The 26,133-nt window shown below is 37.2% G+C and overlaps 3 protein-coding genes and 1 pseudogene across 18 annotated transcripts in view; 3 read left to right on the top strand and 1 right to left on the bottom strand.

Annotated features, from left to right (window-relative positions):
* LOC131315003 (F-box/LRR-repeat protein At3g58900-like) overlaps positions 1-5,435 on the bottom strand; it is a 15,269-nt gene extending 9,834 nt beyond the window's left edge. The window contains exons 1-4 of one of the 5 annotated variants that reach the window (XM_058344039.1): positions 5,204-5,435; positions 5,050-5,133; positions 2,725-3,687; positions 2,474-2,617 (exon numbers count right to left, since the gene is read on the bottom strand). In XM_058344039.1, the coding sequence (XP_058200022.1) occupies positions 2,474-2,617; positions 2,725-3,687; positions 5,050-5,085 (1,143 nt within the window). In that variant the 5' untranslated portion in view covers positions 5,086-5,133; positions 5,204-5,435. Of the gene's footprint in view, positions 1-2,438; positions 2,618-2,724; positions 3,688-5,049; positions 5,134-5,203 lie in introns of all 5 variants that reach the window. The other 4 variants (XM_058344040.1, XM_058344037.1, XM_058344041.1 and 1 more) reach the window with 4 other exon arrangements.
* On the top strand, positions 4,822-26,133 carry LOC131315001 (beta-glucosidase 12-like). 12 transcript variants are annotated; one of them, XM_058344033.1, is made up of 13 exons: positions 4,822-5,167; positions 22,270-22,339; positions 22,709-22,767; positions 22,908-22,983; positions 23,124-23,201; positions 23,753-23,840; positions 24,145-24,397; positions 24,481-24,596; positions 24,710-24,933; positions 25,025-25,056; positions 25,164-25,266; positions 25,590-25,698; positions 25,828-26,132. In XM_058344033.1, exons 4-13 carry the CDS (start codon positions 22,923-22,925, stop codon positions 25,994-25,996), a joined length of 1,233 nt encoding a protein of 410 aa, XP_058200016.1. In that variant the 5' UTR covers positions 4,822-5,167; positions 22,270-22,339; positions 22,709-22,767; positions 22,908-22,922; the 3' UTR covers positions 25,997-26,132. The 12 variants fall into 12 exon arrangements, with proteins under 12 accessions (XP_058200016.1, XP_058200015.1, XP_058200019.1 ...); XM_058344032.1 differs by lacking the exon at positions 4,822-5,167 and adding an exon at positions 7,044-7,199; XM_058344036.1 differs by lacking the exon at positions 4,822-5,167 and adding an exon at positions 21,518-21,584.
* Positions 11,589-18,451, top strand: LOC131315004 (cell division control protein 2 homolog). The gene is made up of 8 exons (XM_058344042.1): positions 11,589-11,680; positions 16,058-16,082; positions 16,163-16,347; positions 16,474-16,588; positions 17,164-17,337; positions 17,413-17,576; positions 17,920-18,007; positions 18,150-18,451. Exons 2-8 carry the CDS (start codon positions 16,074-16,076, stop codon positions 18,276-18,278), a joined length of 864 nt encoding a protein of 287 aa, XP_058200025.1. The 5' UTR covers positions 11,589-11,680; positions 16,058-16,073; the 3' UTR covers positions 18,279-18,451.
* On the top strand, positions 12,498-12,628 carry LOC131315415 (small nucleolar RNA snoR100; annotated as a pseudogene).

The following is a 26,133-nucleotide window of genomic DNA, read 5'->3' as shown; positions in this document are numbered from 1 at the left end:
AAAAATTGGGTATTACAAGCTTTTAAAGCATCCTACTCAAAACCAATTGGCAATGAGAGAGGCTCATATACTAGGTTTCGGAGGTACAATTTAACCAATGTGGGACAAGCTCTTTACACTCCCCGCACGTGCAACCCCCGACTTGCACGTGGTGTGGTAAACAACGAATCAATACGATAACAATCACAATTAAACGAGGTTCACTCTTGGCACAAACAAAGGGGGAATGACCACAAACGAAACACGGAATCTTGCCAAAAACCTTCCAACACCTGGCTCTGATACCATGTTAAAGCATCCAACTCAAAACCAATTAGCAATGAGTGGAGGGGCCGCCCAGACTCATATTTTAGTTTTTGGAGGTAACCTTTAACCGATGTGGGGCAAGCTCTTAACACAAGCAATTAGTTTGGTTACAAACCAAACCAAGCCTCGAGTCCCAATCAATTGGGATCGGCTACATGAATCTTGTTACGCCATTGAGCTCTGTCGAGTGCTACTTGTTCACTAATATATGGGCATATCCTTCCTGATTACAGCGTCTAAGGTCAATTTGGGTCTACCCCTACCCCTACCCCTAGCACTATTATCTACAACGAACATGTCGCTCTTTCTAACAACTGCATCTATCGGTTGTCGATATCTATAGTCGTACCATCTTAATCGATTTTCTCTTAGCTTGTCTTCTATCGGCGCGATCCCGACCATTGCCCGAATGTTTTCATTTCTAACTCTATCCTTCCTAGCTATGAAGCACCAACACTTCTAGAGGTTGTAGTTTCGCAGTGTCGGGACACGGCGGAGACACGTACGGGACACGCCACGTGGTGTGTCCCATAATTTAATTTAAATTTTTTACGGGGGACACTGGGGGACACGGCTGAGGACACAGGAGGGACACTGATGGGGATACGGTAGGGGCCAAATTGTAATTTTGGGGGGCCAAACTGTAATTTAAAAAAAAATTGGGGGTTAAACTGAAATTTTAAAAAAAAATTCGGCCAAATTGTAATTTTTAAAAAATTTCTAGGTGTCAAACTAAAATTATTTATTTATTTATATAAATAAATAAATAAATAAATATACACGTGGCGTGTCCGTGTCCCCATTTTTTTAGAATTCTCATGTCCCCGTGTCCATGTCCGTGTCGGTATCCGTGCATCATAGCTTCCTAGTTTTACCACACATCCACCGCACCATTCTCATTTCAGCTACACTCATCTTATTCACGTGTTGTTTCTTAGTAGCCCAACACTCTGAACCGTACATTGCTTTCAATAAAAATTTTCTTTCAACTTCGTAGGTATCCTCCTATTGCACAAAACACCAGAAGCGCCTCTCCACGTCAGCCATCCAACTTGGATTCTATGTGTAACATCCTCTGTTATCTCACCGTCATTACTAAAAATTGAACCTAGACACCTAAAATGTTCCTTTTTTGGTATAACCTGGTCTTGGATCTTAACTTCTTCCATGTGAGCTCTTCTCGTATCACTAAACTTACAAACCATGTAGTCAATTTTATTCCTACTAATCCTAAATCCTTTCGACTCCAATGTTTCTCTCCAGGCTTCTAATTTAGCATTCACACCTTCTGCAGTTTCATCCACTAGGACAATATCATCTGCGAATAACACAAACCACGGAACCTCATCCTGAATATGTTCAGTTACTACCTTGTAAAAAAAATTCAGCTAAAGTTTTGTCTGGGGGATTTAGACCAGTGTTGCCCGATACCATTTTCGTGATTTAGACCAGTGTTGCCATACCATTATCATTTCTCAACGATCTTTTGTTGAGGGTAAACAGATTTTGGATCAACTTTGATAGAGGTTAGGGGAGATAGAAAGAATTACTTTTAAGGTTGATTCCAGGAAAGCCTATGAAAATGGTATCATCTTCATTTTGCATTAATGTTACAGCTCGAGTTTTTTGGAGAAGTGTAGTTTGTGTGATTTTCTAGGTTATTTGGTTGGAAAGGAATGCAAGGGTATTCTAAGATAAATATAAAACATACTTTTAATTTCCTAGTTGGCTTTTATGGAAGCTTTAACAATTTATGGACCGGAGGGAACAACAGCTGGACACTTCGCCCATAGACTCCATACTCCATTGGCTGAGGAACAAAAGGTAAAACATTCCAAGTGTTGCATCAAAGTAAACCTTGTTGAGTAAAATAAAATAAAAATAAATAAACAAAATCAACCAACCGCCACCATTCATAACGAGCCAACAAATTTAAGAATTCATATCTGAGTTTCATGTAGGAATATAGGTGTACAGAGGGCCCATATTACTTGAATTGAACTAAGATAAAGAAAATGAAAAGGGAATATGGTGTTTAAAGGAATTGTGTAAAACGTTTGAAAGCATCAAAATAAAACTTGCAAGATTTAGGTTCGACTAAGTACCCATCATTGTATCAAATATTAGCATACCTCATAACCTCATAGGAAAGATTTTGATGACTCACCGACACATGGAATTTCTGCAGAAGGGGAGCAGCATTGAGAAGTGAAGTAAGAGAAAGAAGGTTAAAGTCTGATGATTTCACAACAAACAACTCCAATTGTTTGAGATGGTTGAATCTTCTTATGCTTGTAGGCACTGGAAGGAGCTAAGGACAAAAGAAAAAAAATTAGTAATAGTAAAATATTCCATTTTCCATGCACAAGTAGATAAATTAATAAATAAAGAGAGAAATCTTCCAAACTTTTCCAATACCTCCACTGTTGTCAAAACTAGTGATAGTGTTTGAAGTTGAGGAAGATCATTCGCAAGTCCATTGAACATATATCGTGTGCCGTTCAGGTACGCACACATGAACCGGATATGGACTTTTTCCAGCTGAGGAACATTCAGAAAAGTGAAACTTTTTACTCTGCCAATGTACTCAAATGTGGTGAGACCAATGGAGGAGACCTCTATTTTCTTTACTCCATAGCAATCATGTAAGATCAACGTCTCCAAATGGAGGGATGGAGCATCAATGCAGAAAGTCTCGGGTAGGCTGATGTTCTTTAATCTCAACCATTCAAGGTTCAAAAAACCAGAGAAAATACTCTTGGCACTACTTTGATCTAGAACCATGTTTTCTAAATCAAGAGTTTTTAGAGGGGTGAGCCTGCCAACATGATGAGGAGCTGGCCTTAGATTGCAGGAGTTTAGGTACAAATGCTTTAACTGAGATGTATTAGCTTCAGGAAGAAACTGACAGGGAAAATCATATAAGGTTTCAGGAAGAAGCTGACCGGGAAAATAATAGAAGGGATTGATTTGATTGGCTGAAAAGTCAAGATCAAGCTTTTCAGTATTCCTTCTAATTGCAAATGCGATCCACCGATCAACATAACAAGCGTGCTCATTTCCAAGGGCAAAACAGATCCTAAGAGAGTTGATTTTTTCACCTTTGTAAATCTCGAAAAACTGATCGACTCCTGCCGCAAACTTAGCCCGGGCCTCCGATGAGATATCTGAATCTTCATTTGAGTGCCTTCCCTCGTAGTTGGTTCCAAGCACCGAATGAAAATCAAATTCAAGATGCAATATGGATGGGAAGACATGTCTACATCGCCTAGATAATACCCTTGCCTTGACAGCGTCTCTAATGCTCAAAAATGAGAGAATGAAAGAGAAAATCTCATTCGGCAATTCAGTAAGACGATCATTGGGTTTGATGTCTATTCCCTGATATTCAACCAAAAAACATATATGTTAGCAAATAATAACTCTATTTTGTGCATAAGTTTCCCCATAGTTACTAACCACCACAAGGACAACAGAATACCATCCAAGGGTTCATCCATGAAAGTATAGATGTTTATGTTCTTAGGAGAAAATCCCTGGAAATGTAGCACATAGTGCTCGTATGTGTATACCAAATTACCAATATATTCATGTATGGTTGTATTATAATCTTCAGCACATGTAGTTAGTGTAGTCATTGCTGAATTTTCTTCAGATTGATTTACTGTTTTTTGTTACAATATTAGACAAGTTTCATAGTGAAATCTCTTGATTTTGTAGTTGTATGGATCACCTTCTATTTAGTGTTTCTGCAACAATAATAGTAAGATTTGAACACCTTTCTTAATTTATGTTGATGGCTTCAACGGTTCAACCTATTTTAGGTGGACTCAGGAATCAGCATCCGGTGTGTCCAAGAGTTGTACCTCTCCAGAAACATAAAAATATCTAATAAATAGAAGTACTATATCTCTAAATTGATGGCTACCAAAGTCTCCAGATTTTCTCTTACTTTGTAACTTTTCTTCTTGAGTAGTCTGAGAAACTTCATCCCAATTGGGGACAAAATTCTCACAATCGAGATTTTAGAGCAAATTGGCCACCCTCAAGAAGGGACTAAGATACCAAGGAGCCAAGGGGGGAATTAAGCTCAAAAGTGTACCGGACCCCCAACATTGTGCCGTTCTCTAAGGATTTTTGATGTGAATATTATCTTAGTATTATTCAACATTTAAGGCGTTTCCACACAATCTTTTTTTGTTTATTCAGTCCTTCCAATCTTATAGTTTGGGTCTTCACCTTAGACGGATTCGACAACAAACTAGAGGTGGGATTCTAGGTTTCGTTCCGGGCAAGACCAAATCCTGGCTTCACCGCTGCCCTCAAGGGGTTCCTCCAACCTCCACCACTCTAAGAATTTGAGCACTGTGGCATCCAACTGAATTAAATAAATTGTCAAAACAAAATTGCCTGGTAAAGATAAGACTTTCTTTCCATTGGAGGTCAATATTATCTCTCTTCCGTATTATTTTAGTCATTTTAGCAAAGAAACAAAAACTACAGAAAAACTTGATAGAGGAAATTTTTTAATGTGTTCTACTTCACCAAAGGTAAATTTTTTGGACATAATACATTTACACAAGGTTAGATTTGGATGAGCCACTGAGGCTAGAGCGCAGGAGAGAGCAGGAGAAAAGGTCATAGGAGGTGAGGCGAGGTCACTGAGGGAATAGGGCTCCGCCACATAGACTCAGAGATTCAGAGAGAGAGAGAGAGAGAGATCTGAGACAGGAAGAGCCATACCCGGTTCGATATGGGAATATCCGGCTCCACGTTCATGAGTTGCTAGCTTCCGTCTAGGTGTGCTACTCCACCGTCGACTGTTTACTGTAATACCCAATTTCAGAAAAAAGAAGAAAAGGTAAACAAAAAAACGAACAAATCTTTGATGACTTACCCAAAAACTAGAAAGCTAGGAATATGATGGGAGATGAGCACTGAGCAGTAGAGATTCTAGTCAGTTAGGAGTGATTCACAGTCACAGACTCACAGCCCAGAATTTGATCGTTATCGTCTTCGTCTTCCGCGTCTTTTTTCTCTCTCTCTCTCTCTGGCTGTGGATCAGAAGTTCAGAACGTAGAAGAAGTGAGAGAATAGAAGTGCGGCTAGGATCGACGGTCAATATTTCGCCACCCTTTAAAGATGAAAAGATTTCTTTAACAGCTTATATGTACATGAAACCGAACCTTAACCTAACCGAAATTTTTTTTTTTTTTAAATCTCAAACCGAACGGTACACTATACCAAACCGAACCGTATATGTCGGCCGGGTTTTCGGTTGGTTCGGTTTATCCTGTTTAACTCCCAGGCCTAGTAGGTGGAATGGATTTGCATACCCACAGTGTTGGGTGGGGCATTATTTGCCTAGGCAAGGGAGACTTAAAGGATTCCTCATATTTATATTTTTTAAACTCAAGAATAAACATCTTTTACAATTAAATATAAAGATAAATGTGTCTACGAAAGTGCCTTAAATCCAAAGATACCTTATGAAACCCTATAGTATCCTATATATGAAAGTGTCTAAAACTCTAGGGTACCCTATGAAAATGCCTAAATCACTAAAACCCTATAATATGAAAATGCACCCTAAAACCCTATGAATGTGTTTAAACATGTTTTGGCCTTTGTGGCTAAAAAACTTAAAAAATTGAAGAACCTAAACTGAAAATTATTTTGCTGGCGTCGTTTCCCTAAATGAAAACTATTAAGTGTCCTTATAACTTTTTTCTTTTTTTTGATCCGCAGTCCTTATAACTAATTTTCCCAAATTATACAGGGGGAGCCCCCTACATGTGTCATGTCTCTTTTCCCTCTTTATTATTCTCTTCATTCTAATTTGTTGCGCCTATTTTGATTTTCACATAATTTAAGAAAAAATTATAATTACATTGACTTTGTGTCAATTTTACCCCCTTTACAACTTATGACTTTTTGTCAACTTTTCTTGTCATTTCATTGAGAGAAAATCTAATTTGCTTCACTTTCTTTTCAAATGAATGGGAGAAGAAACCAAGGTCATATCTTCGTTCTTGGCCATCTGCAAACGAGCACTGGACCCTTTGGGTAAAAGGCATGAGAAACCATTTACCCGAAGATTGGAAAAATATGGGTATTCAGGAAACCATTGAACTTTCCCAATTCCCGATTGAGCTGAACCCTAATTTGGTTACTGCTGCTGCCTGTTTTTGTTCAAAATCTTCAAATGCAATGATTTTACCCTGTGGGCTAATGTCTCCCACAATCCTTGATGTAACATATTTAACCGGCCTTTCATCGATAGGCCTTGAAGTGAATGTTTTGCTTACTCCTGATGTGTATGATCCTCCTTTTGAGTTACCATCAGTAGTTTATTCTCAGTTATTGGCTACCTATCACAAAGAAAAATTTAGTAAACCCCCCATGCATGAAAAGATCGCCTTTTATCTTTATTGGGTTTGTAAATTTCTTCTCGCTGTTCCTGGACCAAGGGTAACCAAAGAATACCTAAACATGGCCATTTGGCTCGCACAAAGGTAAGAGAATGGCTTTAGCCCCTTTTGTTCTTGGAACAATGTAAATTTGAATTTAGGAGGGAGAAATGAGGGATAAAATGGTGATATGGACATCCAAAATTGAAAATTTTTGAACAAGCACATCATTTTGGAACATCTTAAAAAAAATCCTAAAAAAAAATAAGAACACAACAAAGTGGGATGAGACGAAAGGAGTATATTTTCTTCCTCTTTTGTTTCTCCTTTCAGAAATTAAAACCTCTCCCTGCTTATTATCTTTCTTCAACCACAATTCCCACGTACACAACCTATACCATTTTTTCAGCAGCTTCTCCTCCTCGATCAGTGGCTCGATCAAAAAGTGCATTGACGGTAGAATAAATTATGTGACGCTAGCAAGTTCGGTGTCCATCGGTAAATCATACAAGCCGTGTTTTATGGTTCATACTTCAAAGATGAGTTATAATTATACTTTGGCTACATGTGTTTTGGTTTTGTATCATTACCTATCTTATAAAACACGAGGGTCTTTAGGAATATTTCTAACAAAATATTCTCTTTCAATGGTTTAGATTAATCTCAAACACAAATTTTATCTACTCATACAAACAAATCTAACGGCCCAGATTTCTCCCTCTTCATTCTCACAAATTAAGTTATGGATGACATGTTTTGTAAATAATGTGTAATCGTGGGCTTATAATTTAAAAGAAAAAAGGTCTACTTTTAAAATTTGAAACCCACTTACCCACGTGGCTTTACTCATTCTTTCTCAGTCTCTCACTTTCCCCTTCTCCTCTCTCTCTCTAGAAACCCAATTGACGCCATCAGTCGGCGAAATCACAGAGGCTCCCATATGGATTATCTCTTATGCATACAGTATGTAGAATTGTTGAATTTGAAAAGAAAAAGAAACAATTTTGGTGGCAATTTCGTATATTCTGTTTAGTCAAAAATCCTCCGAATGTATTAACCTTGGATCAATAATCAGTTTTGGTATTAGCCTTGAATCAATAATCAATAATTCCCCAACCCCCCCTCCCCCCTTTCCTAATAGTGCTAAATGGGTTAATAATGCTCAAAGTAGTTGATATATGTGAAGAGATTCGTGTTTAGCACTTTTAATAAAAATTGAAAATTGCCCTCAAGTTACAAAATTATTGGATGTATTTATTTGCTTCATTAAGCCCAACTCGGCATACTTCTTTAATCTTTTCTGGAGGAGTAAAAGAAATTGGTACGAACTCTATGAGCAAATTGATAGTTTTTTGTAGCTAGCTTAAATGTATAGTTGGAAGAATGCTGTAAACACGGGTAATTCTCTTTCATGTCACTAAGAAGAGGATCACAGATTACACACCAATGAATTATTTAGTATTTGAGTTACTAGCTAGTAAGTGTCGTAGGCACGGGTAAGCACTAGTTGATTGATAAGAAACATTTGGTTCAATGTTTGAATAATTAATCGGAAGACTTATGGTACACACTCATTAATAAGTGTGTGCCGTATGCACCCTCTGTATATTCTCTCGGATTTGAGATAATCTAATCTTAACTGTTCAATTTTTTATTAATTAAAAAAATGGCTATATGTCTAACCAGTCATCCCTCACTCTCTTGTTAAGTTTCTATCTCTTCTCTCTTTAATGGGTTTTCACATGCGATCAATATCAATTTGGGTGGACTAAAAATTGGGCTTTTTAAGAATTTTTTTTTTACTTTCTAAACTATTAAATTTAAAACTATGAAAAATAATTGATATTTTTTATTGTTGTAATTTATTGATTATGTTCATATATATTTGAACACATATTTAGTTATGACTCTCGTATGTTAAAAGTAGTAAAAAATAAAAATAAAATTTTTTTTTTTTTTACCAAACAATGCCATTATTATATTATAATAATAATTACAATCACTATGTTTACGTGATTTAATTTTTACAATAATGAGCTAACAATATGAACAATTTAATTTTATTAAAATGGTTAAATCATCAAATTGGAAGCATTTGATGAATGTGATGAAACAATGAAATAATTTAAAACTAATTTAATTAACCAATAAAGTTAGATTGTTCGATATGATCAAATTTTTTAGTCTAATTTGATCAACATGACATTATTTGTAACGACCCGTCTCAACTGACCTGCTAACCATTAGCTTAACCATGGATTATCAATGTGCGATCTCCCAACCTTGGCTACAATGTCTCTGTTGCATTGGCCCAACAACCTTCCCTTAGTGAGATCGGTGTGATACTTAGGACTTGTTTGATAACTTAAATTCAGCACTTAAAACTGAATCAATTAAGTAATAAGTGATTCAGTAGGTTTGATAACGACATTATACATTCCTTACAAATTAAGTGCTACTTAAAATGTAGGCTAAAAAGTTGAAAAAAATAAGTAGCTTTGAGCTACTTAATTATGGCTGAATTCTTGTGTTCTTTCATTTAATCACCATACCACCACCACAACTACTCCCACCACCACTCCACCACCACCACCACCACTTCACCACCACCACTCTTACTACCACTCCACCGCCACCACTCCCCTATCACTCCATCACCACCACTACCATTACCACACTGCCACCACCACTACCACACCACCGCCGCCACCACAATGTCACCATTGTACAACTATCACTCTACCGACACCACTCACTGTCACCATTACACCATCACTCTACTACCACCACTACCATTACACCACCACCACCACCACCACCACAGCCGCCACCACTCCATCACCACCAACACACCACCACCACCACCACAATCACCATTCTACCATTATTATAAGTACATTATGACCATTAGTAAATTAAGAGAGAGTCACAACTAAAATTAATTTATCTTTTTTTAATTCAATATTTAATATGTTTACCAAACAGTTTTTCAGCTTAAAAAATTCAGCATTCAGCTTTCAGTACTTAATTTTTCAGCATTCAGTTTCAGTTTTCAGTTTTGTCAAACAGGCCCTTAGTTTTGTACAGTACAGTTAACGTGCTCGTACAAGATTCTAGAGGTGGCCCCTACCATGTAGATTAGGATTGTGTTCTGACACCAATTGTAACGACCCGCAACAGTTGATCTGCTAATCATTCGTCTCACCCCGTGTCTCAAAAGGTTAGCCTCAAATTATACAGTTACTGGTCAGCCTTTACTTATACTCCCCCCTCCCTATTTTAGAGTCCAGTATTTCATTTTGTAAGTGTCAATTTTGTAAAATTAGTGGGTAAAAGTTGGTGTATTTTTCATTTTGCTTCTAAAAGTAGATTCCATTTTGAAAAGTTAGTAAGTAAAAGTGTAATGATGATGTATCCATTTAGAATAAATGGGTTTTGCTAGAAAATGCCTAGTGGTCATCCACAAGAAGACAAAAATTATTTACTTTTTTCTATCTCTTCACCCCGTGTCAGGGGTCTGACCCGTGTCACTCCTACTATGACGAAAATACCCCCGCTTGGGCAAAAAATATCCGAACCTATTTTATTTTTTCTTTATTTAATTAATACTAATGTTTATATGCTGTATCTTTTTTCTTTTTTATTTATTTAAAATTATTAGTGTTTCAATTTTTAATCCGGTTGAATTGGTGGAAAGATTTTGTTTTTTTTTTATCATTTTATCTTTAATGGTCATTATGAAATTTTAAACTCGTAGAATCAAATATCTCTTAGGGCTAATCAACGAGAGCGCTAAAGTCAAAATTTAATTATGGCCATTTAGGATAAAATGATTAGAAAACTAAAATCTTTCCACTAGTTCAAACGGATTGAAATTGGAACACTTAATTTTTTAACTATATTTTTAAATAGATAAACTGTCATTTAAATATAGTTAAAAAATTAAGTGTTCCAAATTTCAATCCGTTTGAACCAGTGGAAAGATTTTAGTTTCCTAATCATTTTATCCTAAATGGCCATAATTAAATTTTGACTTTAGCGCTCTCGTTGATTAGCTCCAAGAGATATTTGATTCTACGAGTTCAAAATTTCATAATGACCATTAAAGATAAAATGATAAAAAAAATAAGATCTTTCCACCGATTCAACCGGATTGAAAATTGAAACACTAAAATAATTTTAAATAAATAAAAAAGAAAAATGATACTGCCTATAAACATTAGTATTAATTAAATAAAGAAAAAATAAAATAGGTTCGGATACTTTTTGCCCAAGCCCAAGCGAGGGTATTTCCGTCATAGTAGGAGTGGACCCGTGTCAGACCCCTAACGCGGGGTGAAGAGATGGGAAAAAGTATATAATTTTTGTCCTCATGTGGATGCCCACCGGGCATTTTCTAGCAAAACCCATCAAACAATAGCCGACTAATTAAATATATGAGTAGTGCTATACGTACCGAGCATATATATACTAATGGGCTACCGACGGACACGCAGGACCCATTCCGAGCTCCACACGAATGATCTGAGCCGTTCAATAATTTTAAAAAAAATTGAGTGAGTCCCGCGAGGATTAGCTTAATCAAATATGTGTAGGTACTCGAACCAAACTTTCATTTTTTTTATTCAAATTATTGTCTGGAAATATGAATGAAAAAATGAAAGTTTGGTTTGAGCATCTACACATATTGGATTGAGCTGAATCATACGGGACTCACTCAATTTAAAAAAAAATTATTAAACAGCTCGGATCATTCGTACGAGACCCGGAATGGGCACGCGGGACCCGATGAAGTAAACGGGGCCCAATATTTTGGTTGGAGAAGATCACAAATTTTTAGCGCCAAACTCATCCCCAAATCAGCGTCTGTATCGATATGTATAGACATCTCTCACTTCATACGTCTCTCTCTCTCTCTCCTGCCATTGTTCATCTCTCCAGCCGCGCGAGAAGCTCTGTCGACGGTATTGCACACTCTCTCTCTCTCTCCGTTTGTTTGTTTTTTTTTTCCCCCCGAAAATCATGTGCCTTCCTCTGCAAACCCCCAAATGTCTGTAATCGTTTTCATAGCTGTTGGACGTTTTGCGTGTATTTATGCGTCTGTAATTGTTTCATCTCTGTTGATCGTTTTAATCGATGATATTGCTTCTGCAATTTTTACTGTTGTGCATTTTAGGTTTTCGTCTTTTTCTTTTGATTTTGTATTTAAGAATCCTCAATGTGATTCATAAATTGTTGAGATTAAGGTACTCCTGTTTGGTCAATTGCTGATTCTGCTTCTTTGCTTCTGATTTTTGTTTTATTTTTCTGTCAGTGATTTCTGAATGTGTATGTGGACATATCCTGTATCTTAGTTTTGTTGATTCGAGATGCTAGCAGTTGATGTAGTTTGGTTTTGTTAATGAATCTAGGTAACTTTGCCGTAAAAAAAATCCAGTGGTTCAGATTGAAGTCTCTGTAATCCTAATGTAGGCAATCATCCCTGCAATATATCTCTACAGTCATTCATCTCTTAATTTTGTCTCTCTCTCTCTCTAGTCTTTACTCATGCAGACATACATCTCATTATTGCCATCGATTTTGTGATGTTGTTTCTCTGCATCTGCATCAGCATCAAATCAAGGCTTTCACGATTCTGTCGATTGCGGATTCTTCTTCTTTATGATTTTTTGTTTTTGTTTTCGGTCAATGACTTATCAATGCGTGTGGATTTACCTTAGAGGTATTTTATGTGTTTGTATGCTGATTTACTGTTTTGTGCATACCGATGCTCTGGACTATCAATGAAGGAAGCATGGTAATGTGCACATAAATTGATTTGGGTCTCTAGGCCTGCCCTCTCTGATGCCATTTGGCTCTTGTAGTTCCTCAGTTCTTGGAGGTTTAGGGGGGCCACTGTTTCAATGGTATTCTGAGAGCAGTCACTTTGTGCATATATTGCTAAAGGTTAGGTCTGTCTCCAATCATCCCCCGCCCATACCCCCAAAGATTGGGAACTAGATGGGTTCTGTTATGTTGTTGTTGTTGTTATGCTGATTTATTGTGTTAAGAAAATTCCATTCTCCTGTTTTGGTTGATTTGAGTTGCCAAATATTGATGTTGCTTGGTTTCAGTCATTGATTTGAGTTGCCAAATATAGTTCTTCCTCTCTTAATCTCTCTTTCCTAATAGTGTTCATTTTTGCCATTGATTTTATGATGATGTTTCTCTATATCAACACTAGCTGAAGGTTTTCAATAGTATGTTAATTGCTGATTTTGTTTGCACTTGTGATATTTTGTTTGGTTTTCGGTCGATGTCTTATCAATGGATGTGTACATACCTTTGAGGTACTTTATGTGTTTCAGTTTCGCATACGATCACCGTGGATACTTTATGTTGGTTAGGGTTTCAAAATCTCTGTTTGCGTTTTTCTGTGGATACTCCCTCTCTCCCCCTCATAGTTGCATTAGATCACTGTCAACAGCAGATTCTGCTTCTTTCCTTATGTTTTTTGTTTTACCTTTCTTTCAATAATCTCTCATATAATCATTGTGTGTGGATATACCTTAAGAGGTTTTGCATGTGTTTATATGCCGTTTTACTTTGGAAATATGTAGGTATCTTATTTTGATTGATTCGAGTTGCATACAGTTGATGTAGCTTGGTTTCAGAATTTCAGTCTATGCTTTTCTTTGCAAATAAAAATAAGAACACATAACTAAATTTCTTCGGTTGAGATTTGAAGTCTCTGTAATCACTTAGCCAATTTTCTCTGTAACTTTATCCTTAGCCTCTCTTAATCTCTTTCTCAAATCGTACCGACGAAATAATATCTCCTTCTTGCGCCTGGTTTTGTAATGTTGTTTTATCTGCATGAGATTAAAGGTACTCACTATTCTGTCAATTGCTGATTCTGCTTCTTTGCTTCTGATTTTTTGTTTTATTTTTCTGTTCATGTTTTCTGAATGTTTGTGGGGACATATCCTCTATCTTATTTTGGTTGATTCGAGATGCACGCAGTTGATGTAGCTTGGTTTCATTCATGAATCTCGGTAACTTTGCAGGGGAAAAAAAAAGCGTGGTTTAGATTGAAGTCTCTGTAATCTCTCTCTATGTGGGCAATCGTCCCTGCAATGTATCTCTACATAATCATTCATCTCTTAATTTTTTTCCTCTCTCTCTCTAGTCTTTAAACATGGAGACATACATCTCATTATTGCCATTGATTTTGTGATGTTTCTCAGCATCTGCATCAAATCAAGGTTTTCATGGTTCTGTTGATTGCAGATGCTGCTTCTTTATGATTTTTCGTTTTTGTTTTCGGTCACTGGCTTATCAATGCGTGTAGCCGTGTAGGTATACCTTAGAGGTATTTTATGTGTTTATATGGCGATTTACTGTGTTTAGAAAATTTCCTTTCTCCTGTTTTGGTTGATTTGAGTTGCAAAATATTGATGTTGGTTGGTTTCAGTCATTGACATATGGGTATCTTTGCTGAAAAAAAATCTTGGATGAGATTTGAATTCTCTTTAATATCTCTCTACATACGCCATTGCCTCTGTAATTTCTCTCTACATAGTCGTTCCTGTCTTAATCTCTCTTTCCTAATCGTGTGGATATCTTTGTATCTGATTCTTGCCATTGATTTTGTAACGATGGTTCTCTACGTCAACACTAGCTCAAGGTTTTCAATATTATGTCAATTGCGGATTTGTTTGTCCTCATGATATTTTGTTTAGTTTTCGGTCAGATGACTTATCAATTGATGTTGACATACCTTAGAGGTACGATATGTGTATATAGTGCCATTTTACTGTGTTTATAAATAAACTCTATCATGTTTTGGGTTTATTTGAGTTGCAAATGGTTGATGTTGCTGGGTTTCAGTCATGAATATATATATCTTCGTGAAAAACATTCCGCGGTTGAGATTTGAAGTCTTTGTTATATCTCTCTTCGTAATCTCTCTCTCCTACTTGATTTGATAGATATACATAGTAATTCCTCTCTTGCCATGGATTTTATAATGATGTTTCTCTGTATCTGCATTAGCACAAGGTTTTCACTATTCTGTCAATTGCGGATTCGGCCTTTTATGTAGCATTAGCATCTTTTATTGTCTGTTTTGTATGCCCTTTTCTCTTATCAGTTTAAGATCATAATTTTAGCATTCTAGCAAATATGTAGGGCCACATTGCCGCATTGTTTTTGGAGTTACCTACCAGTATTTTGAACTGGCAACTTGACTGAGTTGATTCACTATTATTATGTAACTTTGCTGGAATTTGGGTTATTCCATTATCAAGTTTTTGGTTCTAAAAAGGCATGTCAGTTATGAATTCCAATTCTTCTAAATTCTCGGTAATAGATTGCTTGTTTATCCTAACACTTAAAAACTTTTTGGGACTAAGAAACTGCAAAGAGCGAGTCAGGGTGTTCGCTGCTTTGTATCACAACGAGAGAAGCTAGTGGCAGTTCATTCCACCGAGTCCATGCATTTTGTGTACAAAGACAATTTATGTCTGTGAAACTGCAGTTGCGTTGGTTGATTTTTGTTTTCCTAGGTTTCTAATTATTGGGTTTAGTTGATTTGTGAAGTGGACGTGCAAGTTGGCTAAACTCGAACTACATGCTAGATTGTGCAATTTGGGTATGTGAGTTAGTTTCTACTGCCAATGCACTGTTAAGAACCAATGAAACAATCTCCAGGAATTGCGGGCAAGCTGTTACAGTATGTTGTTGTGATTACTCTTTTGGCAGGGAAATTAAGAAACTCAATTGTATGCTTTCTTATGGTCAAGAGATGGATTTCCTTTTTTTGAGTGATCACTGCACATTTTTCTTTCATGTGTTCTAGGCCTCAAGTATTTCTTTCTAGATGACTATTCTAGCTATATATATTTGTTTGTTGTTTGTGTTTCCATCACTGTTAGTTACAAATGCTGCGGATAATGTTCTTGCGATGATTGAAAATTTTACCTATCTTCTATTTATTTTTCAATTTTACCTTTTCGGTTACAATTCTGTTTCTTGCCGTCTTCTTAAACTTGTTTTTATGATTTTGTTGCCCATCTTTGATATTTCTATACTCTTTTGATTTTGGTGTGTGGATGTAGCACATTTAGGAGGTCAGCATCTGTTCCTTGGTTTTGATGGGTGTGCATCTAGTATATTTAGGAGTGTGCTTTTCCCAATATGATAAACCTTCGGGACTTGAGAAAGGAGATGGGCCTTAAGATCTTGCTACTTTTAGATTTTCTGGATGTTTTGTGGATGGTCTGTTGTGTTTGAGCCTATGTTTGGTTACCTTTTCAATTGCGGATTCTGCTTCTTTATGATTTTTGGTTCTTGTGTTTCAGGCATTTTTTCCTGAAGATGGAAAGGGTACCCCTATTCTCCTTGTTCATTGTTTTTTGACCCATTCATTTGGACAACTTTCTTATCTTTTTAAAATCTATTGGCAGTATTCTCTTGAAGATGAAGAACTCCCACCAGGATCCCAAGCCATAGTTTATGTGGCCAAAGACAACTTGACTTCAAAAACTATGGCTTTGAAGAAAATTGCTTTGGCCGAGGAGGGGGAAATTCCAAAGAGTGTAATTCGAGAAGCCTCACTGTTATTGGATCTTCGACATGACAATATTGTGAGGTAAAGTCAGACCTTCAATGCACCTTCCTTAGATAATTATTGACCCACTATAAGCTTGTTCTTTTATGAGTAGTTTCCAGTTACACTTGTTGGTTGAACTATTTCAATTTTGGTGTTGGGTGATAGGTTGGACCGTGTATTTGTTGCTGAGGACTCCGTTTACTTGGCTTTGGAGTACCTCCCGATGGACTTGAATACTCACATGGCATGGCATGATGATAAGTACCCAGCTTTAGCCAAGGTGAGTATAATTCTTTCATTTTGAGTTTAAGTACCCAGACAACCGTTGTCCACTGTTGCTTAGGATATTGTTGCCTGAGTGCTTCCCGCGCAGACCCAGCAGAGTAAGATCCATTAGGGCTGGGCAACCAAACTACAGAGTCTTCAATTTCAGTAGCAGGAGTTAGGTTCACAGGAGTTTGGGACTCTAGGCCATCTCCACATTCCAGATTGAATAATAGAGGACACCTTTGCCTTCAAAGATTTTCCTGCGTTATACAAAATATCAACCCCAAATCACTTATACAGTGGCCCAAGAGCATGCCAGTTGTCAATCCATAAGAAGGTGGACTGTCCATTACCAATTTTGTAGAGAATCATAGACTGACCAATATCTCTCAACCCAAAGACCTTCCTAATAGTCCAAGAAGAATCCTGAGCTACCTTCATCCCCCATAAGCTTTTATCTTTGGCGATATAGGTGTGAACCCACTTTACCCATAGAGAAGGTTGGCATTGTTACTTGTATGCATACTGTGAATGTCATTCAACATTTTCACGCATCACCATATATAACTCAAGTGCAATTTCATGCAGAAATTTCTGAAGCAGATTCTTTCCGGGGTGTCTTACTGCCACTCCCATAAAGTTTGGCACAGAGACTTGAAGCCTCAAAATGTGCTCGTAGATACGAGAAATGAAGCAATCAAGATCTGTGACTTTGGGCTTGCTAGGGGCTTTGTTAGCCCTAATCTTGCCCTTAGTCCTGAGGTATATGTTGATTTACGTCAATTGTATCTTTACTTTGTCTTTAAATTTGTGATTGACTTTTATCATGCTCTTTAGGTAGTAACACTTGGTTACCGTGCTCCTGAAGTCCTAATGGGGTCCGGTCAGTACTCGAGTTCTATTGATTTGTGGTCAGTGGGCTGCATATTTGCTGAGATGCTGACTAAGGAACCCTTGTTTTATGGGACTTCTGAAATTGAGGCTTTGGACGAAATTTTTAGGTATTGTTGTGCTTTAAGTTTACTTCTTTATTACTTATTATTGGTCCTTTATTTCATTTTGAGATGCCTCATAGTATTGTCATCTTTCAAAAATGAAAGAGGAAAGAATTTTAGATTCCCGAAGCTAACCCTCTTATGTGGTTATTAAATATGTTTACTACTGACAATAAGAGGGAATGCTTTGAAATTTGAGGTTAGTTACATTAATAGCATGTTCATTTGAAAAGTCTAAACAAAATGGGATCGAGAAAGTATGTTCTTTTTCCTTGTTTGCAACTGCTACTGTTTAGATTTTGATGATGTACACTGTCTAGGAGTAATTATTTTTCTCCACATGTGAAAGGTTGTTGGGTACTCCCACGGAGGATTCTTGGCCAGGAGTGTCTTCGCTTTCAGGATTTCCCAATGAAGTGATTCAGGCACAGCCTGAGGTAACTTTATGTTTCACTTTTGACAATACAATACAACATTTTTGAAAGGATTTGATCTTCAAAGTATGGGGGCTTTTTTTTTTGTGTTGATCTGGATCTTCAAAGTATGGTTAACCAACCAAATTTTATGCTGTCTCTACAGTATTTTGGATCTGTCACTAGACACCTTGAAGCTGGTGGAGTTGATCTTCTTCAGAGGCTTCTTTGCTTGGACCCAGACAGGCGGATAACAGCAGAAGCAGCTCTGGCTCACGAGTATTTTACTCGTTGATATTTTTTTAGCGTGAGGTTGCTGATTCAAATCATATTGTAAAGAGTTTGAACCCATTGTGATTGGTTGGCTTGGGATGAGGGTAAAGTAGGTTCTCCTATCGTATGAAAACAAAAACAAAAACATCAACAAAAAAATTCACGAATTACTGCATCATTGATGTCCTTATCGAATCTTGGTTGCTCATCATTGTTTGAATTCTTTTACCTCATTGCGTCTCTATGGTTCCGTTCAGTTGTCAGGAAAGTACCGGAAAGGATTGGAAAATCAACTTTCCCATGATTTTTGTAGTGTTCAGTTGGCAGGAAAGTAGTAGGAAACATGTTTTTAAGTTTTCCTGCAGGAATTACTTTCCTGCAAAAGTGATCCTGCAAAAAACACAGGATTTTGCGTCACAGGAAAAGGAAAATGGGTGAACACTCACAAAATTTTCCCGAAAGTTTCTTTTTCCTGACAAATGAACAATTAAACCTTAATTATTCTTGCAAAATTCTTTTGTCAAATTAACACTCACAGGAAAATAATTTTCTTTTTCTTTTACTTCACTTTATTTGATTTTTCCTGAGAATAACTTTCCTGTACAACATTCCTGGCAACTGAACAGAGCCTATAAGTCCAAAAGGGTTACTTGCCAAAACATAATAGTAGTTTGATATGAGAAGCTCATGAACTTAGGTATTCCGGGGTCTAAAGATTCTGCTCAATGCGGTTTAACTTGCGATAATGAAAGCATAAATGTAGCGAGTTATCATGCTTAATTAGGGGTGGACAAAGCCAGTGCTCCCCACGGAGATGTACAAGGAAGAATAAACCCCAGTTCTAACAATTCCTCCAATTGCACCTTCAATTCTCTCAACATGGCTGGAGCGAAACGATAAGAAGGTATATAAATAGGGGTGGTTCCGGAATTAAGTCTATTGTGAACTCAATCTCCCGCTTGGGTGGTAAACCGGGTAACTTTTTCGGGAATACATCCGGAAAATCGCAAATGATAAACGACAACTCCCCACTTGCGGACAAATCCTCATTAAGCGTAATACTCACCAAAAGACAATAAACCGACTGTAAAGCCCCAAAAAATTTAGAAGTTCTAGTTTCGATTTAAATCGGTGAAATACGTGTTTATGTTGGATTTGCGGGGTAGTTGTGAATTAATAACTGAATTTGGGACATAATGCGTTGGAGGATAAAAGAGAAGGGGTGTGTTGTGTTATTAGGAGTATATATATCCGAAATGCTATTGGTACATACAATCTGTGCACTGATTGTGCACAGATTTTGTGGTGGGGCCCACACAAATGATCCGAACCGTTCATTAAATGTAAAACATGTTTTCAAGGGTTTCTATAAAAAATCAGCTCAATCCAATATCTATAGGTGCTTGATCTAATCATCTAACTTTTCATTACCCGGAAATCTGAATGAAAATTTAGATAATTGGATCGAGTACTTATAGGTATTAGATTGAGCTAATTTTTATGGGGACTCTTGAAAAAATATTTTACATTTAATGAACGGCTCGGATCATTTGTGTGGGACCCGTGGTGGGCCCCACCACAAAATCTGTGCACAATCTGTGCACAGATTGTCTGTACCAGTAGCATGGTTCTATATATATATGGAGTCCTGCTATACGTACTCAACGGCCGCCGCTATTCGCAACTCTTTATTTTCTCCTATAGCCCACTACATTTCGGTAAATGGTTGTTGAAAATCATAAAAAATATTTCGGTAAATTGCTGTTGAAAACAAGATTATATTTCGGTAACTACATATCGAAAATATGTTCAACTTTCTGTAAACAACTGCCGAACATACATTTTCAGTAAATATCTGTTGAAAAAAATATTATATTTCGGTAATTGGATGCTGAAAATATATTTTAATTTCAGTAACTAACTGTCGAGTATAATTGGAAATTTTTAACGGGCTATGGGAGAAAATAGAGTGTTGCGAATAGCGGCGCCCGGACATTCTCGACCACACTATCTACGTGGATGATGACGTGTAAAGTGACGGTTTATTACAATGTTTTCCTCCTTGTTTTTTGTACCTATTACAAGATACCCCTAACTCTTACTATGTACTTTATTGTTATATCTTCTGAGTTATATTTTCTATAGCAATATGTTGCAAGTACCTTTTTCTTTTACTAATATTTATAGTCTATATAGTGTAGTTTTTTTTTAAAATTGCAAAAACTACCTACTTTATAGTACTGCCTATCACAAGTGAAGTGAATCACCCTCGAATAATATGTTATTCCTTATCTTCCAATTACCTTCTAGCAATTCTTTACTAGTTTGGTGTTGCTTTGTTAAAATTGATTTTAGTTTTGTTGTGAGGTACTTTTGACCATTTTATTTCTTTACCATTTCGGTTTGCATTAACGATATAGTCATAGCATATGATATTTCAGTTTTATGAGCTTTCAAGTTGGGGAATTCTTGAAAGGCATGTTACTATGTTAGGGTAATAACCCACTGTTTCCTTTGCTTGTCAGGAAAAAATGAGATATGAATCATGTGTTGGTTAGACTCGAAAATTCCGCTGCTCTTCATTGCTTGATATTTATTTTTTTAGTCCATGTTCCTAGATTTGCTTTGAAAGGCTCATCTTCGATCTGAAACGTCTCAACTTCTGAGAAACTTTGTTCTGCATTAATACCAGGTCTAGTTTCTTAAGAACCACAAGCTTTCAGTTTAGAGAACGGATGTAACACTAGTCAACAACATGAACTTCTGGTACTTCCTCCCAGCAAATTGTTCAGGGATATTTTTCAAGGCTAAAGCACTACTTTTACAGTACCTAGGTATATCGAAATCTAAGACATTTGAATATATTCTGTTTACTAACTTTAGGTGTAAATGGCAGAAGTTTCTTGCAACTTTTCTTCTGCCTCATTTTGTTTCTGCATTCGTTAATACAAATTTTGCATACTTACCTATGGTCAATCACAATACCTACAAGTTCTTTGTATAAATAGGCAAACAGTACTCTGGGATTATCTCCATACATTCATGGAACCTACTTGTTTATGAGCTGATTAGAACAGCTAACAGAAGATTAAATGCTGGACAAGTCAAGCACAAAACAGCTTTTTGGTTAACCTATGTCATCTATAACAGCATTCACTTTCCTATCTATATTGGTTATGACTTCTTGGACTATTTAGTCTATTTCACTACTCACTTTGAGAGCTACTAGTTTCTCAGGTGTTGACTCTTTTTTCCTTGTTTTTTAAGCGGTGTCAATACCTCTACTACCTGCTCAGTAGAGGCTCAGTCAATCATCGAAGACATAGAGGTGAGTTAAGAATTAAAGTTACTCTACTGTACAAATTTGGTGATTGAATAAGCATCGGAGGCAGATATAAAAGAAAGTCTGGACATGAGGTGACATTCATTTTAATTTTTGGATTGGTCTTGTATTACTAAAATATAGGTTTGCATAGATGGGTATGTGTATATGTTGATTGGAAAACAATTGTCATACCATGCAATGTGAATAGGCACATAAGAGGTGAAGAAGTCCGGTGAATTACTTCCTGCATTGTGTCAGCCAACTCAGCCCTCAAAAGCCAACACACTTTTGTTGAGTTGCACTAGTAGGTTGATCATGCTTTGCATGAGTTTATGTCTCTGTCTTTGCGCGTATGTGCTATACATATACATCATGCAAGGCCTAGGCACATGTCTAAACCAATACCCAGTAATGAGGATTAGAGGTCATTTGTTCCCGGGAATGTTAATTGTTGTAAACCTGTTTGTGTTTCATTGTGAAGCTTTATCACCAACTTATGGGACTGATTCACTCAACCGTAGCAGTTTTCCGGTGGGTTTTGTCTTTGGGGCAGCATCCTCGGCTTACCAAGTACATTGCAGATTTCATGAAGTGTGTTGTATTACAATGTAGAAATAACAGAAAAATAAAGCACATTGACATATAGATTTGTAGCTTATTAACTCATTATTGCTAGGTTTGTTCTTAGGTGGAAGGTGCAGCAAATGAAGGAGGTAAAGGCCCAAGTATATGGGATTGTTTTACCAAAATTTATCCAAGTCAGTCTCTCTCTCTCTCTCTCTCTCTCTCTCTCTCTCTCTCTCTCTCACACACACACACACTCATCCTCATCTTATAAAAGCAGTGTAAACGGTTTAAAATGATATATCGTTGTGAGATAGAGTCAAAATGACACTGTGCAACTACAGATGTCTCTATAATTAATAAGGTGACTGCATTGGGAAACAAATGTTCCTATAAAGCCAAAGAACAGTATTAGTTTGACGCCTTTTATGATTCGGATGATTAAATCGATTTAGACTGTTGTACATAGGAAATTGCTTGGGCAAACTTGTGTATTCAGTGCCGACTGATTTTTGGCTTATGCTTTTGTATTCAATTTTCATAATGGTTATTTAAACTGGCAGATAAGATAAAGGATGGCAGTAATGGAAATGTGGCTGTCGATTCTTATCATCGCTATAAGGTACAATCCCATTAAATTTACCACATAATTAACTATGACTGTTAGTATATTAGCAAGTGCCCGTATGGAGCACAAGGTACGTACATAACCTCACGCTTCATTCTGGTTTCTAGTCTCTTTAACATCACCTCGCCTCTCAGGAAGATGTGGCAATTATGAAGGATATGGGACTAGATGCATACCGATTCTCAATTGCGTGGTCTAGAGTTTTACCACGTACGTGCTACATTCTCTTAGATAATTTTGAACCATTTTAGTTCTCTAACTCTCACAGATGCACTTTTGAATGGAGAAGTTCTTCTGAATTCTCTACTTCTTAATTTAAGCTTGACCATTGTAACTTGTGCTACTTGTAGGAGGAAAACTAAGTGAAGGTGTGAACCAAGAAGGGATAAGATACTACAACAATCTTATAAATGAGCTCCTAGCAAATGGTTATGATTTAAATTTGTACTCAATTACTATTGTTAAATTACATTAGAACTTGTTTCCATCTTGCACAACCCGATTAATGAGGAAATAGGGTATTACTGGTATTTTGACTTGGCATTAGGTTGGTTGCTATTAGTTGTAATTAGGGGCTCTAGCTGGCCCATTGTATATATTCTCCTCTTTCGCAGAACGATATATCCCGATGCTGGTCCCATGGACGCGTTGGAAATCCGTGATAGGCCTAATCCACTCAACACTTAATGAGAGACGTGAGGGAGAGACAACCCAATATATATGTGCAGAAACACTTCCAATATGTTTCATTTCACTTAATTCATTACATTCATCTTAATTTGTTCAACATCTTCTTAGTAGATATTTGCATGCGATACATGTGAATCGGTGGTGTCCCCGGGCCAACTCTACTAGTGTTGGTAGTCGTGAATCGTGATAGAGGTGGTGGTGTTATTTGCACTCCGTCGTGTGACTGCTCTGTTCCCCCATTTTCCCCTACTCCGTTCTACAGTTACTCATATTCATATATTTCTTGCAGGCCTAGAGCCCTTTGTGACTCTTTTCCACTGGGATCTTCCCCAAGCCCTAGAAGACGAATACGGTGGTTTCTTAGATCCTCAAATCGTGTAAGTTTACTCCACTATTTTTATCAGTCTTGTAAAAAGATACTTCACATTACATGGTAGAAACATCTTTTTTGTGCAACCACACATGAATACTTAGGCCATATCCCATAATGAGGTTAAAGCCATTTTCGCGTGATTATACTATCTCAAGGTAGCTGTGCAATGGAAATATGCGTACTGAACTCCTAAATGTTGAGAACGAAAAATGAAAATATAAGAACCCCTCTCTCTAACGGCTCATATTGCAAGACATAATTAAGCAACTGTCCGAGTCCCTTAGATGCTTATATATTGCATGCCACAGGGTACATTATCGTGACTACGCAGACCTTTGCTTCAGGGAATTTGGTGATCGGGTGAAGTACTGGATTACTCTAAACGAACCATGGACTTATAGCATCGGTGGGTACGAAAACGGTCTGTTTGCTCCGGGCCGTTGTTCTTGGCAACAACAGAATTGCACAGGTGGAAACTCAAGCACCGAACCGTATTTGGTCACCCACCACCAACTTCTTGCCCATGCTGCAGTAGCGAGATTGTACAAGCAGAAATACCAGGTCTCATTCGGAATCCCAGATCATTAGTCTTGCTTGAGCTTAGTACGAAAAATTGTGGCCTTAAAAACCCAAGATGTGTGCAGGCAACACAAGAGGGAAAAGTCGGAATCACCCTTGTGACGCGTTGGATGGTGCCTTTATCGGATTCAACGCCCGATCATAATGCTGTGCTACGAGCTTTGGATTTCATGTTTGGATGGTAAGCATAGTGCATAGCAGCTGCCCCACCACTTGCAGTACAAATCCTGACTTCTTGATCGTTGCCCCCTCCCCACGCCCCCACCCCCCCCCCCCCCCCCCCCCGTACTGTAGGTTTATGGATCCGTTGACGACTGGCGACTACCCTTATTCCATCCAGTCGCTTGTAGGAAATCGACTTCCAAAGTTCACGGATGAACAATCAAAGATGCTAAATGGGTCATTTGACTTTCTTGGATTGAATTACTACTCTGCTAGTTATGCAGCACATGTACCTGATCAACCTTCTAATAGAGTAAATGTGACTTACACAACAGATTCTCAAGTTAGGCTTACAAGTAAAGCTCGATATCGATCAAATCCTCCCTACTTTATTCGATGAATTTGTAATGTTTCCTCACCTAAATTGAATTTGCTCTTTTACCTTAGCTGATCGAAATGGCGTTGCCATTGGCGAAAAGGTATGATGTGAAAATTTAGTAAACTTTATTTATTTTTTCCTTTGAACTTTTGTTAGATATAATTAATTGTAATCATCTTTATATTCGCAATTAACATGATGTTACAGGGTGCTTCAGATTGGCTGTATGTTTATCCAAGAGGGCTTTGGGATCTTCTGCTTCATATAAAGAGAAACTACAATAATCCACTGATTTACATTACGGAAAATGGTACTTTAATCTTTCCCTTTGTTTCTCATAATGCCATATAAGTTATAAATTTGTTATTTGAATAGAGAACATTACTCCATTTCGGAGAGGATTCTATTCGGAAAGCGTCACATTTGTTGTATAAAAAAGGTCGGTATATTTTTAAATTCACGTTACCGTTCACTTTGTTGGAAGGCAAATTTGAAGTTTCTATGGCTATGATAATTCGATCAACATGATTTTTTCGGGCTCAACGCAATTATCTCCCTTGGACCGAAGAGAATTCCATCCCACTTCATTTAACATCGATGAATAACTCCGCGTTGCTTTTTTTTTTTGGGCAGGAATTGATGAAGTAAATAACTCGACATTATCGCTGGACGAAGCCCTTGTCGACAACCAGAGGATATATTACTACCATCACCATCTTTCTTTCCTTCTAAGAGCTATCAAGTATGGTCTACTCACCTTGACAAGTAAATTTCCTACAATTAATTTCTATTTTCGTGAAAAATGATGTCCAGGGCTTCACCCCAAATAGTTAAATTTTCTAAGATTTCTTTATTTGATTTTTTCATGTAGAGAAGAAGTGAATGTGAAGGGATTTCTGGCATGGTCACTTATGGACAACTTTGAATGGTACAGTGGTTACACAGTTCGTTTCGGCCTTACCTATGTCGACTACAATGATGGGTTGAGAAGATACCCAAAGCTCTCAGCAAAATGGTTCAAAAATTTCCTCCAAAAATAAGAAATATCCAAATCAAGATTTGGTCAGGCAGCTCAATAATTAAAACAACACTTCCTGTAATAATTTGGTTGGGAGTTTCCAACCAAAACTTGCACCGGCTGAGGTGAATATGTTCGATATGACTGGATCCAATTTCT

Source organism: Rhododendron vialii, chromosome 13a, assembly GCF_030253575.1.
Source record: "Rhododendron vialii isolate Sample 1 chromosome 13a, ASM3025357v1".
Taxonomy (NCBI): domain Eukaryota; kingdom Viridiplantae; phylum Streptophyta; class Magnoliopsida; order Ericales; family Ericaceae; genus Rhododendron; species Rhododendron vialii.
The sequence above is the reverse complement of the archived record's forward strand: the minus strand, read 5'-3'. Positions and strand labels throughout refer to the sequence as shown.